This window comes from Chelonia mydas, chromosome 10, assembly GCF_015237465.2.
Source record: "Chelonia mydas isolate rCheMyd1 chromosome 10, rCheMyd1.pri.v2, whole genome shotgun sequence".
NCBI lineage: Eukaryota > Metazoa > Chordata > Testudines > Cheloniidae > Chelonia > Chelonia mydas.
In genome coordinates this window covers 44,540,059-44,558,350 of record NC_051250.2, presented here as the reverse complement: position 1 = coordinate 44,558,350, position 18,292 = coordinate 44,540,059, and the positions used below count along the sequence as shown (strand labels likewise).

Below are 18,292 nucleotides of genomic sequence, written 5' to 3'. Positions count from 1 at the left end.
CAGTGGCCTGATCTAGGCCCTAGTTTGCTTTGCCAGGCATTTGTTTCCTTCCAGCTCTTTCAGAGGGCTCCTAGGGCCTGCTCTCCTACAGCATGATGGCTGTGTCTGCCAGTGCTGGTTGGAGGGGAAGGCTGAATGTCTAAACATCAGTTGTAAAACCTTCCGAGCCCCTGGAACCCCAGGGTCACCTCCTAGCAGGGGCTGACACCAACTTTTACCCTTCTGGGCTGATACAGGAGTTCCATAAGTGCTTAAAAGCAGCCTCCTGACTTCACAGGACAGGGAGAGGCAATGCCCTCCCTTGGAAGGGGAGGTTGCTCTAGCCAAAACATCCCCTCCTCCTTCCATTGTTGTGTGCCTGCTGTTGTCCTTCCCAGAGGTGGCCAAGGCAGGCGGGTATCATCTGCCCAGGGCCAGTGATCCTTTGGGCTGCGTGGTGCTACAGAAAGTCTATTCCACCCACGAGTTCACGCACACAGCTCCCAGACAGTTCGGTGGCAGGCTGCAGACACAGTCCCCAGGAAAGGAAGGAGGAAGTTATGTGACTGGATGAGCTCCAATTACCTCTGCCTGGTTGGCACAATAGGATGTCAAGCAGCTCGGACTGAGAGGGATGAACATGTGGGTGGGAGCTTTGAGCGTGCAGGAAGACTTACGTTGGAGTGATTACTGAGGGGCATGTCTGACGCAAAGCCAGTTGGCCAGGGACTTGTCACACACCAGGTCAGGGCCTTCCACCCATCTCTCATTCCACGGGAGCACAGCATGGCCCTGTCTCACACTGGGGCCTGGACTAAGGCGGAGTCTTACACTCCAAACTGCATCGACCTAATCCCTGGGGTAGACGGTGCTATGCAGATGGGAGGACTCTCCCGTCAGCGTAGGTAGCATCTTCACGAAGAGCTACAGCAACCCAGCTGCAGTGCTGCAAGTGTAGACAAGCCCTGAGACTCCTTTGAGAAAGGCGTTGGTCAGAATCCACAAGCGTACGGTGCTGGGAACTCACGACAGCTTCTTCGGGAAGACTGGAGTGAACTCAGAGCAAACGACGTCTGTAGCTGCTGTGGGGAAAAGACATCTGACTGCGTCCCCCCAAGTACAGAAGCAGCCTGCAGTGATCCTGCTAGGAGCTTCTCTCCACCTCTGTATCGGGTTTAAGCGCCTGAAACAGCCTGAGTATCACTCACTGGACGTCAGCAGAGGCCATCTCTCCCCAGACTAACTGCTTAGCTTTCTGTCCTGTGCCTAGTTAGACTAGTCTTTATCCAGGCATAAAACAGCCCACACACATACAAATCTATCAACCCCACTCAGGGAACAGCGCAAGGAAGCTGGAAACACCAGATCATATGTTGCAACAAACCCCTCTCCCTGCAACTGAGCCATGTAGCTGACATCACACACTTCCTGGAATCAGCTTACTGTGGGGCTGATATTTTAAGCCATGAACTGTAGCTTCAGACATAGTAAAAGCACCGCCCCCACGCTGTGGCTACTGGGAGTTAAGCACACGTACCACAGGTGCTACTGCAGCCCAGAGCACTTCCCAAGCAGTGAAGTGAAACTGTCAACGAGGGAGAGTCCTGCTTGGGCAGGGCTAGGGGCAGCATCAGCGAAGATGGACTAAAAAGAGGAGACACCAAACACAGAGCAGGGGTGGGAGGTGGAGAAAAATTAATCAAGCAAATAAAAAGGGGAACAGAGAGAGAGGTGCTACCCAATCCACCAGCAGGGAGCAAGAGCTCCCTCTACCCATTGGGGACATCTAGGATCACGGAACAGTCACTTGAGAGGCATCCGGTGCATTTTGCAAGCCCTGGCCTCACACATCACGTAAGCAAGGTGTGTGCCGTAATCCTACAGCAGTACTGTAAGCAGTGCCCCTATACCAGAGGTGGGCAAACTATGGCCCGTGGGACGGTCCTACCCGGCCCTTGAGCTCCTGGCCAGGGAAGTTAGCCCCCAGCCCCTCCCCTGCTGTCCCCATCCACCACAGCCTCAGCTCGCCCTGCTGCTCTGAGAGGCATGGTAAAGAGGAGGGGAGGGGGTTGGATAAGGCGCAGGGAGTCCCGGGGGGCAGTCATGGGACAGTGAACAGGGGGAGGCTGGATAGGTATGGGAGTCCCAAGGGGCCTGTCAGGGGGCGGGGGTATGGATAGGGGTCAGTGTCCCGGGGGTGGGGGGTGATTAGGGGTGTGTGGGGGTCCTGGGAGGGGACGGTCAGGGGACAAGGTGGGGGGGGGGGGGTTTTGGATGGATTGGCGGTTCTGGGAGGGGGGTAGTCAGGGGGCAGGAAGTGGGAGGGGGTGGGTAGGATGTGGGGGCCAGGCTGTCTGGGGAGGCACAACCTTCCCTACCCAGCCCTCCATACAGTTTCGGAACCCCGATGTGGCCCTCAGGCCAAAGAGTTTGCCCACCCCTGCCCTACACCCTTTCACTGTGGGCAGGGGCAAGGAGACAGAAGTGGAGTGGGTGTGTGTTCTTAGGGAGAGCTTCATCCAAAGAGGTTTGAGTCAGCTCTTCCCTATACTAAGTCTGCTAGCTACACACAGGACAGGAGCACTGCACTGAAGACTGGGACTGGCCAGCGGAGACAACAGGACTTGAGCCCTGAATACCGGGTACACAGTCCTCACAGCAAAGCCATCGCTCTTGACGGCAGGAGCCAGGCTGAGAAAGATCTTTGCACGAGTTCATTGAATTACTGCAGACTAAAAATAGCCAAGCAGCAGGAATCGCAGAATGCCTCCAAGGCAAGATCTGAAACAATACTTGCCAAAAAAGGGATAATGTGGAAGGACAGGCAGACAGGCTGCAGAACTGCACAGACTGGAGAGGCATGGAAGAGAGGGGGGGGGTGAAAAAGAAATACCAGGCACTGAGGCTAACGGAGTTGTTTAATCCTGAATCAGAGAGGACTAGAAATTAGTGCAGTGGAAAGTGGCCGCCATGCCTCAACTAATTCCTGTACGGAGCAGGCGGCCTGCTGCAGCAGCTTTCTCTGAGAGCTGTGTGTAGCAATCAGGCTTAAACATTTTTACCAGACACCAGGTAAATTCCTACCAGGCTGCTGCCCTTGGATCCTGCTCAAGGAGTCCATCTTGCTAACAGATGTCTGATAAATTTCCGCTCCTCTGATTCCTGGAAGAATTCAGGAGCTTTCATCTGTCCCTTCTCCACCCCAGAGCCTCTTGACTATTCCTGGGGCAGGGTGGTTTAATCTCGCTCAACCTCCTGGCTGCTGCTGTGAAGCTGGTGGTCTCCCTACTTATCCCTGCTTCCAGACTCTTTTTATATTCCCCTCCCCTGTGAATAGCTCCAGTGCTGCCTCTGCTCACAGCTTTCCTGACACAAGACTGGGAGATCCAATTTGTCAGTTTCATGGTTCCTCACAGGACTCTCAACAGCAGCAGCGGATTAACCAGTCTTGTCAGCTTCATGCTGCTGTAGCCTGGGGAAAGCTTTGAGAAGCAGCAGAGACGCTGTCTGCAGACTCAGGAACTCTCTCCATCAGGACACACTAGAATGGTTTTCTTTACTAGTATCCCTAATTTCTCTCTTTTCTATGAAAGCTTACACTTGGCAGAAATCGATGGCCTTTGGCTTCCCACTTGCCACTGGTGAGTGAGTTTTTCAAGCCCTGCTTGGCCCTGATCTGAATGAAGAGTCCATCTCGAGTGAGGGGCTGACAATAGGGCTGGCACAGATGCCTGCTCCTCTATAGGAACTAGGAATGTAAATATTGGTAAAAAAAGTTAATTGGTTAAATTATTAAAATTATATTGTTTAGCTGGTTAACCGTAAACCAAGGTTCCTGCAACCAGCCCAGTGCGGCAGGGGCCGGCTGGGGTCCCTCCAGCTGGCGTGGGGCTGCTGGGATCAACGGTTAAGGTTGGTTAACGGTAAACCTAATGCTTACTAGTTAACCGGACAACCATTTCACCTTTTGCATCTCTAATAGGAACCAGGAGCTTGACTTTGGGACACTAGGGGGAGGGTCACAATCCTACAGGCAGACAGGAAATAAGTTTGGGGCAGTTGAGGGGGAAGAGATCTTACACACAGTGCAGCCAAGCTGCTTTTCTTCCAGCCCTGGCAGGCACAGGCGGCTTGTCTGAAATGTGAGGCACTGACTGCAGCATAGATACTTGGGACCAAAGCAACAGAGTCCATGCGTGGGGACCAGGCAGTGGCTCACAGACTCCTGGAGTAGACTGGAGGGAAGCGAAGGCTGTTTGCTAAGTCTGCGTCACAGAGCGAGACCTTGACAGGCAGCTGATTGGACACTCAACAGAGACCAGTACTTAAAAACTACCCCAAGAGCAGGGCTCATCAGCATAAAGCCCTATGTTTTCCTCCAGTTCTCCCCAATCCAATCCTAGGAGCACAGAGTGGAAAGGGCAGCCAGCAGCATGGCTGGCTCACACACCCTCAGTGAGTTTTAGCTATGCCACAGGCTGACAGCTGCAAGCAGAGACTTCCACCAGCACACGCCGACTTCCACAATCCAGGCCCCGATACCTGCTTCCTCCTCCCCACCGGCAACGCTAGCTGAGAAAGGAGGAATCCCCCAGGGTTTTTGCAACATACTTGCTCCCTCCTTCCTCAGGTACACTAGGGGAAGCCACTTCCAATTCCTTGCTGGCCACGAATCTGATGAAACTTTCCAACCACACAACTGAGCAGAGAGCAATGGAGGGGATGAAGCGGCATGGAACAACCGGTTTCCTGCCTTACCGCTCTGGCCAGACCCCACTGGGACACAGGCTCTAAGGTGACACCCCAGAAAGCTCCCCCTCTCCCAACTGCTTCAGGTCTCGCTCTCATCCCAGTGGGAATATGCTCCATTCTAACAGCTGCACAATTGTCGCTGCACCGTTTGGCCACGGGCCAATCACATATTTAAAAAATGGTAGGGGAGTTGGGCCCAACCCATGATCTTTACACGATACTGAGGGCTGCACAGAACTGGTTTTGCCCATGTATCATTTTACGTACTGGAGACCTACACAAAGCAACAAACTCCAGCAAAATTACACACAAGCTGTAGAAATGGTTTGTAACCTCTGCTTGCAACACTGCAACAAGCAACCTCTGGCTGAATGACAGCAGCATACCCCTGCCTATGGAGATTTAAGTTTAAGTTGAGCTGTAATGATCATCTGAGCCAATAAAGGGAGTTTCTGTACTAGCAATCACAAGAGCACTGCGTGTGCCCCCGGCACTTCTCCCCATCCCCAACACACATTAGTGAGGGAGGAGCAGACGCAGGGGTGTTCATTTCTAGGAATGAGCTTCTCTGAGGCGTCTGATTGTCACCAAGTGCTCCCACCACCCCTCTGGGTTCTGTTCCCACGTCCCAGTTTCAGCTGGGACCAGACGTGCCACATGAAAGGGTATTCTCCTGGTACCTCCAGCCTCCCGGGAAGCAGGAGACAGTTGGAGTCTCATAGGGAAGGATGGTCTTCTGTACTCTCCAACCCAATTTTGAAGCCTGAGGAGTTTCTGACCAGGAGCCACATTCTGGTGCTTCCTTCAGTAACTAGCTGTGTGACATTCACCCAACGTTCATTTTGTGGGTGTTCACACGAATGGCCCCTGTATTTCATGAACTACAAGGCCACTTTCAAAAAGGCAAATCCAGAATGTCCCGAGCCAAGCAAATACGAGGGAAACACAGCAGTGGGCTATCTGCTTCCAGATCTTTTCAATACACTGACCTTGGAAAAGTAATCCCCAGCACTGCAGTTCAGAGGGAGTCAGGAAAAGGGCAGGTACCTTAGGACTGGCTCCTGTGCACACAGGTAGTAATTCTAGACTAGGAATAGATCACAATGAGAAGGTGGTGCCAATCCCATCACTCAGCCAGCCTGGCACCTGGCCTGGGGAGAATGTACACCCTGGTCAGGCAAGGTCTGCTTGCCCAAACCCGCTCCCTTGGCTTGCCAAAGGCTCTCCTCCCTAAGCACCTCTGCATTGCCTTTAGAGCACCCTCCTTGCCCCATTAAATAATGGCAGCTGCGGGGAAGCTGAACTTACCCGCAGCACTGCCAGGATGCCGTGCACACACTGCTCTGGCCCATGCTCACCACGCAGCCTCCAGATTTACGAACTCCTACAGAGGCAGTTAAAGGGGCACACAGCGCTGTGGAGAGAGCTCATGACGATGACTGGTCTCAACTTCAGGGACGAGCACAGGTTTGTGCCTCTCATACCTGGAGAGATCTGTGCTCTGAGCTCTCTAAATAACCTGGGACAGAGGTGCTGGCAGGGGTCCAATGGCAGCTAAACCTCATCAACCCTCACGAACTCCGAACACAAAGCCAGGCCTTGTGCACAAGACCAGATCAGCACCCATCAGAAAAAGGCTCCTTTGGCCTGGAACCCTGATCTCCTCTAGGGCCTGCTGTGAGAGCGAGACTAGATCAGTTACTTAGCAAGAGCCTCCTGCTACCTCGCTGGTTACGTGTGCCCTTGGGAGAGATTCACAAACATGAACAAACCTCAGTTTGGAAGAGGGGGAGAGCCTGGTGCGCTCCCTTCTTTATCTGCTTTAATTCATGTGACAACAGCATTGCTGGGTATTTCCATCCCGTCTGGGCTATGGGCTAACTTGTTACTGTTACTGGATTTGCTGTATAGATTCACACTTTGAAGTGACCCTTGAAACATGCCCTCTGAACCCCTCCCATCCCAGCTACAGTCCTCCAAGAATACCCCACCCCTCTTAGGCCTGGAAGGGTAATGCTGGGGATGGAGCAGCGTGCACACCTGGCAATGAATACAACGGTATGACAAACAACAATCCAGCTGTGGAAGAGGACAGACAAGCTCTCCAAAGGCACTTACCATCTTCCGTCTCCTGCCAGACGATGCCCTCCAGGTTGACGCTGGTGCCGGGTTCACAAGGGCCCAGACACTCCGGCTCGGTAGCCAATGCCACATCGCAGGTGTTCACCCCCACAGAGCGAGTGCGTACCATGATCTGCTCGCATGGTGATGAGATGTCATTATTGACAACGGGGACCAGGAGATGCAAGGGCAATACTGCAGGCGTGGAGACTGGAGACTCCATCTGCGGGGAAGGAGAAATACACCAGTGACCACTGGGGAGAGCACCGAGGAGAAAGCAAACACCAGCAAGGCCCTCCCGCTTTCCTGGAGAACACAAATCAGGGCACCCCCCTCCTGCCACTGTCCCATTTGGCCTATTTGCTCAGAGCCGGTTCACAGCCCATCCATCCTCCATCAGAGAAGTAGGATTTAATAAGTCTTTTCCAGCCCTGATATGCCTATAAACTACGGCTCACTGCAAGAACAGCATTTTACAAACAGAGTCTAGGCCCCACCCTTGTTCCTCAGCTGGAGACCTGCTGGACCTCAGCCCTGCCAGAGAGGCTCTGGCTGGGCTGCTTTCAACAACAAAAAGTCTTTCCAGAACAGGATCCCCAGTCTCCCGTAGCCAGTCAGTCAATCTACCTGGAGACGGATCTGGTTTGGCTATTGCCTGAACATCAACACCCGGAAAAGCAGCCCTGGATCTGATGGAAGGAATCACAGAATTCTGCCAGACTGGCTGGGGCAGGGCAGGAGAGGCAGCTGGCACCCTTCAGATACCTGTTCCATCCCAATGGCCTCTCCCCAGCTTTACACCAGACCAGATCGACCCCCAGCAACCTCCCTGCCTGTTTAGAGACTAACCCCTACACCTCTGCTTTCCATGCACCAGAGCCCTGGGATGACGCAGGGGGTCTCTCATGGTGAAGAGGAAACCCAGCCATCTTGCTTTTCTTGCACATGAAAGTCACTTCCTCAGTGCCAGAGCTGGGGTAGGTCTGCATGGAAAGCAGAGAACTCAGCTGAACTGGGTGGAGCACAGACAAACCCTGTGGCCATCACCACCCCCATCCCCAGCTCAGTAAACCAGGGTCACAGCCACTCGGCTATGCAAGCAGCCTGCTCAGATGGCTAAGCAGATTAGAAAGTCACCCCAGCTGATGCTTTGTGGTCCAGCACCGTGTGACAGAGGAGAAAAGCCAAAGGGCTGGTTCATTTCAGAGCTCTGTCCAGACTGCCAGTCAATGGAATGCTTTGGTATACAGTCTGTGTCTCCAGTGCCCAGACAGCGTAGCTCATTTTCTCACCCTCCACCAGCTAAAGCAGCCTTCCCACCCACACTGAATCAGCCCCCCAACCGTACCCTTGCTATGGGGATTTGCAGCACTACTCATGCTTCCTGGTCGGGCTGTGCTCTGACCTTCTCCCCAGGAGTAGGGTTTCTGATCTTGATAAGATGCTTAGCAGCTCAAAGCAGCAGCAGACACTAAGAAAACCACCCCCATGTAAGTCACCAGCAAGCTCACAAACTGCAACACAAGTCATTCTGGGAGTCGGGACAGACCTCCGCAGCATCCAGCAGTGAGCTAGCCAGGACATGCCTCTGCAAGCCTGCTGCTTGGCACAGCCCTGGAGCTAGAACTATGGGAAGCTTGGCGGCCTGCTGTCCTCAGCCCCAGAGAGGCAGGAAGCAGAGGTCTCCAAGCTGCTTGCCAGGAGGTGCCCTGCCTGCTGGGGATGGCCCTACTGGCATTTCCAACTGTAAAGTCATCGCTATTTGTGGCACTCAACTGTCAACAGCCACAAAATGTTCAGACTCCCATTGAGACAAATTCTGGTCCCTGAACAGCTGCCAAAACATTATCCTTAGCTGCCTGTTGTGACAGCGACCTCTGCTAAGCCTGCCTTTTTACGAAACCGTTAGCTGGAGTACAAGACCACACACTGAACCTCGGCTGCCACATCAGGCCCAGCCTCACTCCACACAACCTCTGCTGTGGGGCCCGAGTTCCCCCATCTTCCCACACCCAAGCCCCACGTCAGGGACATTTGCAACTCCATTAGAGACCAGCACGCTGAACAGGGGAGAGGGCCAAGCTTCCTGCCACCGATGCTGGAGAAGCAGGAGGCAAAGGGGTGTTCTAAGGCAGTGGGAAGCACCATGGTAAAATGTAGTAGTTTGCCACATGCTGGCAGAAGCTGGGTGGATGGATTTGCCATTGCCCGTGTTACCAAAGCAGACAGGGCGAAGTGCTGCTGGCCTGCAGTTAGCTCCTTGTCCTCCTCTCCTCTGGACAACCCATCGAAGCGAATCCAGTGTGATAAGCATTAAAGACAGCCCCAAGATTTCCTCCGCAGTGACTGAGTTACAGTCTCTCCCCACTCAGCGGCAGAGCCTGCATGCTGCTTCTTCTGTGGGCTTTTCCTGACAGCAGGCCTGGCTTTCTGCTGACAGCACCAAATCCCTCAGGATCCAGATCCTTGGCCTTCATTTCTGAGGCAACCCTTTGGAGAGACTGCCACACCTTGCACTTGTGCTGTCCAAGCACCTTTTGGAGCTGCCCATGGCCTGTTCTCCCTGAAGGATCAGAGAAGAAAGAATTTTGCCTTCCACATACTTCCTCTGCCCAAGACGGGGCGCGGATCCTCACCAGGGCAGATAGGAGCCACATGTGCAGAAGGGGGCCTCACTGGGCACCTCAGCAAATCCCATGTAAACAATGAGTCCCTGGGAACCGCTAGGGCCCAAGAAAGCAAACAGCTCCAGAAAACCCCTCTCCCTGAGCAAACCCGTAGCACAAGCAAAGAGACTGCCTTCAACTCCCATCCATTTACAAATTAACGCCAGTCCCCTGCAGTGAAATAGCTGGAGAGGAACCATGTGCAATTGACACAACTTGGCTGATGGCAGCAGGACTAGCAGAAATGGAGCGTCAGGTGGGGAAGCATTCAGCCCTGAGTATCATTTGCTAGTCAGCGCTGGGAGCAGTGGCTGATCGCTTGTTTGTGTGGCAGAGGAAAGGAAGGGCACCTGTGGGTTTTGAAACCGTTCAGCTTCCTTCCACTTTGCAACAGAAACCACAGTGCAGCAGAGGCGTGTTTAATTACAGTTCCAGCTCTGCTAATTATCGTTTGGGCACATTTGTAATCTGCGTTATGCCACAGTGCATAATAAGCAGTTCACTGAGACCCATCTAATAAGCAAGGCGGCTTTATGGGATTTCATATTTCACTCTGCACTGGAACCAATGAAGCCTTATTTATCAGCTGTCTGTCCGGAGAAAAGGGAAACCAGGAGGAGCAACAGCTTTAGATTAGGGGGGAGGGAGAGAGAGAGAGAAAGAGAAAAAACCAAAAAGGCAAAGGAGAGAGAGTACAACACCTCCCTCCAGCAGACAGATTGGCAGACAGGTAGCCAGGTCCTGGGAAGACTTGGAACGGAGCTGAGAAGTGGGCCAGTGGTCGAGACAGATCAATCCCTGAATTCACCTAACACCTGTGTTTTATCTCCCAGTGACAGGGCTTTTCATCCTGCTTCTTTTATTGAGCCCAGCACAAGGTGAGAGGCTTGGCCTGCTGGTCACTGCACAAGCTGCAGGCGGACAGCCTGTGAACAGAGACTGATCTGCGAAAGGAAGGAGCCAGGGACTCATTAGTCTCACCATGGGAAGTAATTACAGTGTCCTCCTCCTAAGCACAGCGATGCAACTGGCCATGAATCTCCTCCCAGGCTCAGAGCCACATACAGCTGGAGCCAGCCCCACTGTGAGCAGCAAGCAGCAGTCCGTGTAAAGCCAGGGCTGAGAGCTTCTCTCCCCTTCAGCTAGTCACATCAAACCCCCACCACAGGGCCAGCACTTCAGCACCAGCCAGTCTGGTTCTAGAAGCAGATGTCGAGGCAGGGAGACTTGCAGCAGGAAGTATGCTCATTAGGTAGCGCTCCAACACACACACCCCTTAAGCAACCACTTTAAAGCCCCCTCCAGACACCTGGCAGTTTTGAGTGAGGATGCAGACAACAGACCTTGCAGGTCCTTTAAGGCAGGCTTCACGGCATGTGACTCACATCCGGCTTCAGTTCCTAGCTCAGCCACAGATTCCCCGTGTGACCTCAGGCAAACCATGTAACATTGCCTGTCTCAGTTCCCCTTTGTACAGCGAGGCTACTACTACCTTGCCTGCTGGGGGTCCTGAGGCTAAAGCTATTAACGTCTGTGGGCGGAATGACTGCTCTCCCGGGGCCGAGGCACTAGACAGCCCCTGGGTAATAGCTGTGCAGCATACGTTTCACTCCCCAGTGCATGTCAGAGAGTGGTAGAGTCTGTATCTGTCCAGCAGCTGCAATGAAGAACCCGCTTTGTGTTTACCACACCAGAGCCCTGTCTCTTCTCCAACATCAGGGACGCACACTCTGGTGACTAAGATAAGGATCTAACACAGCTAACCCAGAAAACCACACAAAGGCTGCTGGATGGGGAAAACAAGAAAGAAAATGCAGCCCCAAGAAGCTGCAAGGATCACAGAGAGATCTTAGAACAGGACTGGGGGATTACGGAGTGATCTTGAAACCTTTCTCTGGCAGCAGGCTTAGAGCTCAGAGCTGACATGCTGCTGGAAACATGCTACCAGTGCAAAGTGGTGGTGTTTCTGGTGCCTTGCTCACCCCACACAGACAACACGCCAAACCCCTCTGCAAGGGGAACTCCCAGCCAGGTGCTGACATGGGGAGGGCCAGACACCTCTGGACTTGCACAGAAGTCAGCTGTCTGACATCCTGAGCCCATGCCAAGATGCCTCCAGCAGCCATGCTACCATGTGGTGTCTTGAAGATAATTCACATTAAAGGGCCAGCACATCTTAATCAGTACACAGAGCAGCAGTTAGTTAAACCTAGAGAAACAGAGATACATGGTACAAAAATCAAATAGAACTGGCATCAAGGCTGGATTATAACCCCTGACCCCGACATCACGTGGACCCAGACAGAAACCACCAAGCCAATTTTGGAAATTTCTTGATAGCATCAGACATTAAAGGTAACTCCAGAAAGTGAGCTGTGTAACTGCACTTTTCAGGGCAACAGGTCTGAGACATCTGACGTTGGAGATGATTAAGCAGTGGCAGTGAAGAAACTTGGGCCATGTCTACACTAGAAACATAGGTAGTGTTAACAGATGTGTTAACACACTAGCATACCCAGAGTTTAGCACATTTTCAAATGAGATAGCTGGTTGTGGTCAGCACTACACCAACTAACATGTTAACCCCCTGGCTACACTAGTGTGTCAAACCTGTTAGGTAAAAGGAGCTAGCTAACACATTTCTAAACATGATCTACCTTCCTCATCGACAGAGAGCCTTAGAGAATCCTCCAACTTCAAGAAGAGCATTGAACATGGCAAGAGCCAAGTGAGACACTACACACTAACCACTACTAGCTAGCCAACATCTGCAAGTCTCCTAACACGGACAGAGCCAGAACGAAGATCAGAGATTGTCCTAAACTGTACAGGATTACTTAGTATTTGTATTTAGCACCCAGGAGCCCCAGGCATGGACAAGGACTTCACTGTGCTAGATGCTGTACAAACACAGAACAAAGAGACAGTCCCTGCTACAAAGAGCTTACGGACTAAGTATTAGAAAAGAGACAACAGCTGGATATAGACAGACGGACCAGGGAGTCCAAGGAAACAATGGGACAGTGTTGTCTAAACAGACCAGACAGACACAGGGGAGGGGAGGGTGGAACACACAAGCACAGTGAACAATGGGATGGTGGCAAACCTCACTGTACCTCCACAATCTTTGTTTTGGGTGGGTGTAGTGAGGAGGGGATCAGCCACATGCAAAGAAAAGATCAGGGGGCCACGGAGCCAAGGAAAAGGAGAGGAGCAGTAGGTGTGCAGTGACACTCAGGTGAGGAGTCTGGAAGTGGGAGGTTTGGGGCAAGCAGCCTGTCAGCACAGAGAACACAGTACGGCTTTGAGACACCCGCTGCCCGTGCTGCTGGAGTGTCAGACCCACAAGCATGAGGCATCGATAACATGCCACAATCCATCAACACAATGCAAGCTGCAATTCAAAAGGCAGTAAGTCAGGCTACAGATGCAGGCTCTCTCCAGGCAGGAGGCTGGAACTGCCATCATCCCACCCATCACCAGGAGGGACAGCCATCCGGTCCTGCCAGAGCAGCAATCTGCAGCAAGGCCAGCTACTTGCATACCGCTGCCTCTCACAGCATAGAGAACCCCCCGCCCCCCATCCAAACCCTGAGGTTCCAGATAACACGATGCTCTAGGGAGAACACAATCTCTCCAGACCACATTCCTGAACAAGTGGACTGCTTCAGATACACAATCTGGGAGACTGAACTCACCATATGACCCATTCCAGGCCCGGCAGCCCACGCGTATATAATGCACAGCGCCATATGCTCCAACCCATAGAAGCTTGGAATTATATTTGCCACTTCCCCACCAGGTGCTGATTCAGGAGTCAGTGTCAGTGTTCAGGATGACAATGCCTAGAAGCAGCTTAAACCATAGCTCAGCAAGACAGCCCCTCTACGGATTCCCAACATCATCACATGTAATGGCCCAGACTGAATGAGCATCACTAAAACAGTGTTTTTACTGTGCATGGCACTGCTGCATCTTGGCTCAGAGATGAGAGGGCCTCAGCGCTCGCATCCCTTCACACTGTCAGAGGAGTTTCAAACATCTCCAGACATGTGGCAATTACCACTGACCAACTGCTCCAGTGATACCCAAACTGAGGCACTCTGAGGCTTCCACTCTGAGCTCACATGCCATCAGGCACGTGGACTCCTCCACAGACCCCATGGATATCGCCAACCATGAGAACTTCAGAGCCCAGAGAGTCACACTGTGTGGCAATATGCATCTCCCACACACTGCTGTCTTCTGGCAGGTTGTAGCTCCACCCACTGTGGATGGCATTGTCAGTAACCTCAAATGGGAACCAGAGCCTACTCCAAGCCTGAACTCCACATTGCTTATCAACAACATGAAGATATCTCATGATATTGTCAATGCACGTTGGTCTTCAGGACTCAGAAGATTCAATGCTGGCACCTGTTCCGCTGCCTATGTGCTCCAGAGCACACTCTAGCAGGTTCTGCCAGGCAGCCCTGGAATCAGACCCCAGGGACGACATCTGACACACTTGGGAGGCACATGACAGATCATTCAAAGCAGTATTTAAAAGACTCCAGGAGAAGAACCTCACCCTACATGGAGCTAAATGTGAATGCCATAAATCCTCATTACTGTTTTTTGGCTACATCTTTTCTGCAGCTTGAATAGCACCAGATCCTAACAAGAAAGCAGCCAACCAAAGCTTGTCAGCACCACAGAATGCCAGTGAAGTACAGAGTCTTCTGGGAGTGCTCAGGCACACTTCACTCCTGACTATACAGCAGTGGTGCAATCACTGCAGAACTCACCGCGGAGGCAGGCTAACCTGTGGCCCTGGGAAGCCGTGCATACAGAGGCTGTTAAACCTCACAGACTGATTGACAAGTGTAATGTTCTATTTTGACCCAGCCAAAAACAGCAATGTCATCACTGATGCTAATCCTGTTGGGGCACCATGGCACAGAAGAATGCAGTGACTTGTCCCACCTGCAGAGGTGCTTAGTGCCAGCAGAGTTCTGACACATGGATATTTAGAGAGAAAAGAGCTCTCACTATTAGCCAGAGCTGTGAACACTTTCACCTGTGCCTTCATGGAGACCTATGCACCATGAGCACAGATCACAAGCCTCCTGCACATATATTTTACATCCCCAAATCTATACCATCTGCACACACTGAATGCTGGGACTTCAGCCACACAAGTTCTGCATGATCCACAAGGACAGGAAACCCTGCTGACTACATGATGGTGGAGGTGATAACTGGAAAGCCCAGTCCTCTTGGCATTTCATACACTGCTCCTGATGGTCTCCCATTCCTCGCAGGGGTGGGGCGGAGAGATTCACAAGTGAAAAGTGACAAATTTGTCACCCTGGTGTAAACTATTGTTTTAGAATTACAAGTTTCTCCTCACTCCCCAAATGAAAGATCTTCTCAGTAAATTCCAGCTTAAGTATAAAGCCAGAAACCTTAAATATAATTATCACAACCAAAAGAGTTTATCATTTACTTGCTATAAGAATGGAGACACTTCAGTGCTGTGAATTTTGTAAATTACTGTCATCATTTTCTGAGTAGTAGAGACCTAGAGGGACTGCCCTTCGAGGAGAGACCAAAGAGGTAGATCTGCTTAGTTCAGAGAGAAGATATAAGAAGGAACATAGAAGTTATACAAGATAATGAAGGGCACAGAAAAGGTAGATCAGGTGTTTCTGTTTACTGTCTCTCAATACACAAGCAATGGGACATTCAATGAAAAGGAAAGGAAGTGTTTTTAAAAATTCCTCTTATTTTAAACACACCTAAAACACATCATTAACCTGCGGAACTCTCTGCCACAAGACAACCATGAGCCTAGAACTTAGCAAGATTCCAAAAAGGATCAGACATTCCTATGGACCCCAAAAGCATGCATAGTTCTGATGTTAGGCAGGAGTTTTTAAATGTTCCACGTATGCAAGGCATATCCTTACTGTGCTACATCTGTAACGAGCAATGCTGAAGCTCCAATGCAGTTTTTAAAAACTGGACTGAACAGCAACAACGCCTGTTAACAGAGAGTCTGTAATGGCTGCAGATTTCACTGTGGCTGCTCCGAAATAGAATCATAGTTTCCGTCGTAAGAAGCAGTAAACACCAGAGCAAGGAAGAGTCAGAGAAAAAGTGCCATTTTTATGCCAATACCTCCACAAATGGAGCAAAGTTCAATACTGCTCTCCAGATGAATATGATAGACATAAGAACACAACATCTGATCCAATCCGCTCAATGTGTGCCGGTAGCTAGCTCCAGCACCGCAACCACAGAACCCAGGGCTCTTGCTCCAGCTCCTGCCATGTTCTGCTCCGAGTGCATTGAGCAGGGAGGAGAAGTGAACACAGGAAGGGGGAGCAGTCAGGATTTCTTTCCCAGCAGGTAGAGCATAAGCAGTGTTCGTGCCAGCTCTAAATTCCTTAGCGTGCTGTAATGGAGAAGCTAAGCTCACCAATCCAGATGGTTACGATTTGCACTGCACCTGGGAACCTGGCTGTTTCCCTTACAAACAGAGGGAGGGAGAAAGAAAAACCTTATCACAGAACCTAGGCTCAGCCTCTGCCTCCCTGCTCCTGCGTCTGTTCTTGTGGCACAGGCTTTGCTGGATGAAGTCTGCCCACTGTGCTTGTCACTGCCTGTTCTCACCCCAGAATCCCTCAGACTGCTTAAGATTCACAGCATCTCCCATCAACAAGGCCATTAACTCTGCAGCTGATGGATGATGATAGGGCCCTGCCTGCAAGAGGCAGCTTGTATTTCCCATCCCCCACGGGGCTGACAACTCCTCATATCCTCTGCCTGTTTCAGAGGGAAGCTCAAGAATTAGCTCACCAGCTTCTGAAGAGTTTGGGAAAGGTCTTTCCCCCGCTGCATTCATTTCCCCAGCTCTACCCCCTATCCCCACCCGCTGCTGAGCTCACTCTGCTGTGCCCTGGGTCCTTCTTTCTACAACCCCCTGCCCTTGTTTACTCTGCATAAGGGAGTCATAACCCTCCACTTCACCCAGCTAGTACTGGTGCGAGCCCAGACAGCACTGCCTGCTGGCTGTAGCTACACACACCACTACCCATACCCAGACAGGCCACCTGCAGAGGAGGGGTCAGTCTCCAAGATGTCTCTATAGAGACAGCCCACAAGAAGGGCCATTAGTGCTGTGCCTGTGGTCCTGGTGAATTTGGTGACTTGCACATCTGTTCACTGGGAGCTCATCTGAGAGCCCCAGCTCACCTCTGGAGACAAGATCTCTAAGTGATCAGCTGCAACGGACAGTTATCGCACACCTGGAGCCCTGTTCTGCCAACCTGTGCAGAGCAACCCCTTCCAAGCATGTCAGGAGCAGCAGGAGTGGATGAGATCTTAGGACAGACTTAGCTTTTCACACGAACAACCTTAGTAACAAAAAGAAACAGCTTGCAATTAACATGTAGCATTCTGGTCCTAGGATCTCAAAGGACTTTAGAAGAGTGAATGGGATTATCCCCATTATACAGATGGGAGAACTGAGGCAAAGAGGAAGTTGCCGCAGGTCACACAGCAAGACAGAGGCAGTCAGGAATAGAACACAGGACTCCCGACTCGCAGGCCTCTACGATAACTACTACACAACACAGCCACCCATTCTACAGACAGAATTCTCTCTGTGCATGTCCCAGGAAAAGGCAGCTGCTTGACTGTACTGTGCAGATGCAGCTGGCCAAAGCTGCTTCACACACACGGGAAGTTACTCTCAAAGAAACCTACTCTTACTCCATGAGGAAACAGCTCCACTTTCCCAAGGGAAAGCAGAGCCCCTCCACCACCCCAAGATACACTAGCGAAGACAATCCAAGCCCATCTTACAAGCTCTATACCATGGGCAGCGCAACACAAGACCAGGGGAAAATAGGCTCACCAGAACCCAATGTACTTAGCCATCAGAAGCAGCAAGATATTTCAGGAGGAGGCTGGGATCAGACCTTGGAACACCTGCCCTAGCAGCAACAGCAGGAAATGAGGCAACCACAAAAGCCAAAGCCTTCCCTAGCAATTCCACAACATGCCATCTCACTTGTGTGCGTGAGCATCACATTGTCCTGGCCAGGGATCACGCCACAGGACTGCTGCGCTGGCTGGTTGCAACTGGGAACAGCGCCATGGTCACACTGGGGGACACATCTGTTAACTACAACCCAACCAGTGCGCAACTGGCAGGAGCGGGTGTTTGAACTTCCTGTGGGCAGCAGTGCTGAATGGCTGCTGCCAAGGGTCCAATCCTGGAGTCAGTGGAAAGACTTTTTGACTGGATCAGGCATCAAATGCTTCTAAATCAGTGACAGCTACATCCCTGCTTCAGCTCAGACAGCACTCAGCAGCCTGGCAAGGTGACCCCTTGCTGCCCAGCAGGGAAGCTGCTTCAACAGCTTCACAGCATTTCTCCATCTTGCCAGCCAAGTCTCACAGAAGCCCTGGCCATGACCATAACCACATGGACTTGGAAGCTCTTCTTCAAGCGCATGTGCCGGGTCCGAGTTTCACTGGAGCTTTCCCTTGAGGGTGTGGAGCAGATGTGAACAGAGGATGTGAACAGCCACCCCCGCCACAAATGATTCCTCTGAATTTGGGATCTAACAATTATCCTTTGCCAGAATCAACTCCAGGAGCTGAAGACAGGGAAGACCTACCCAATCCTCCAGGTATCAGACCCTGTCCAGTGCTGGATTTTGCCTGCAGCCCTACACTGCCTGTCTCTCTCGCTTTGTTCCAAGCCCCCCTGGGGAGGGGCT

The 18,292-nt window shown here is 51.8% G+C and overlaps 1 protein-coding gene across 10 annotated transcripts in view; it reads right to left on the bottom strand.

Moving 5' to 3' along the window:
• The window catches only part of ZNF609 (zinc finger protein 609), a 120,938-nt gene that overhangs the window by 28,904 nt on the left and 73,742 nt on the right, over window positions 1–18,292 (bottom strand). For 9 of the 10 annotated variants that reach the window (XM_043523792.1, XM_043523795.1, XM_037910783.2 and 6 more), the window contains exon 3: window positions 6,850–7,075. In XM_043523792.1, the coding sequence (XP_043379727.1) occupies window positions 6,850–7,075 (226 nt within the window). Of the gene's footprint in view, window positions 1–6,849; window positions 7,076–10,499; window positions 10,522–18,292 lie in introns of those variants that run through there. The other variant, XM_043523797.1, reaches the window with a different exon arrangement.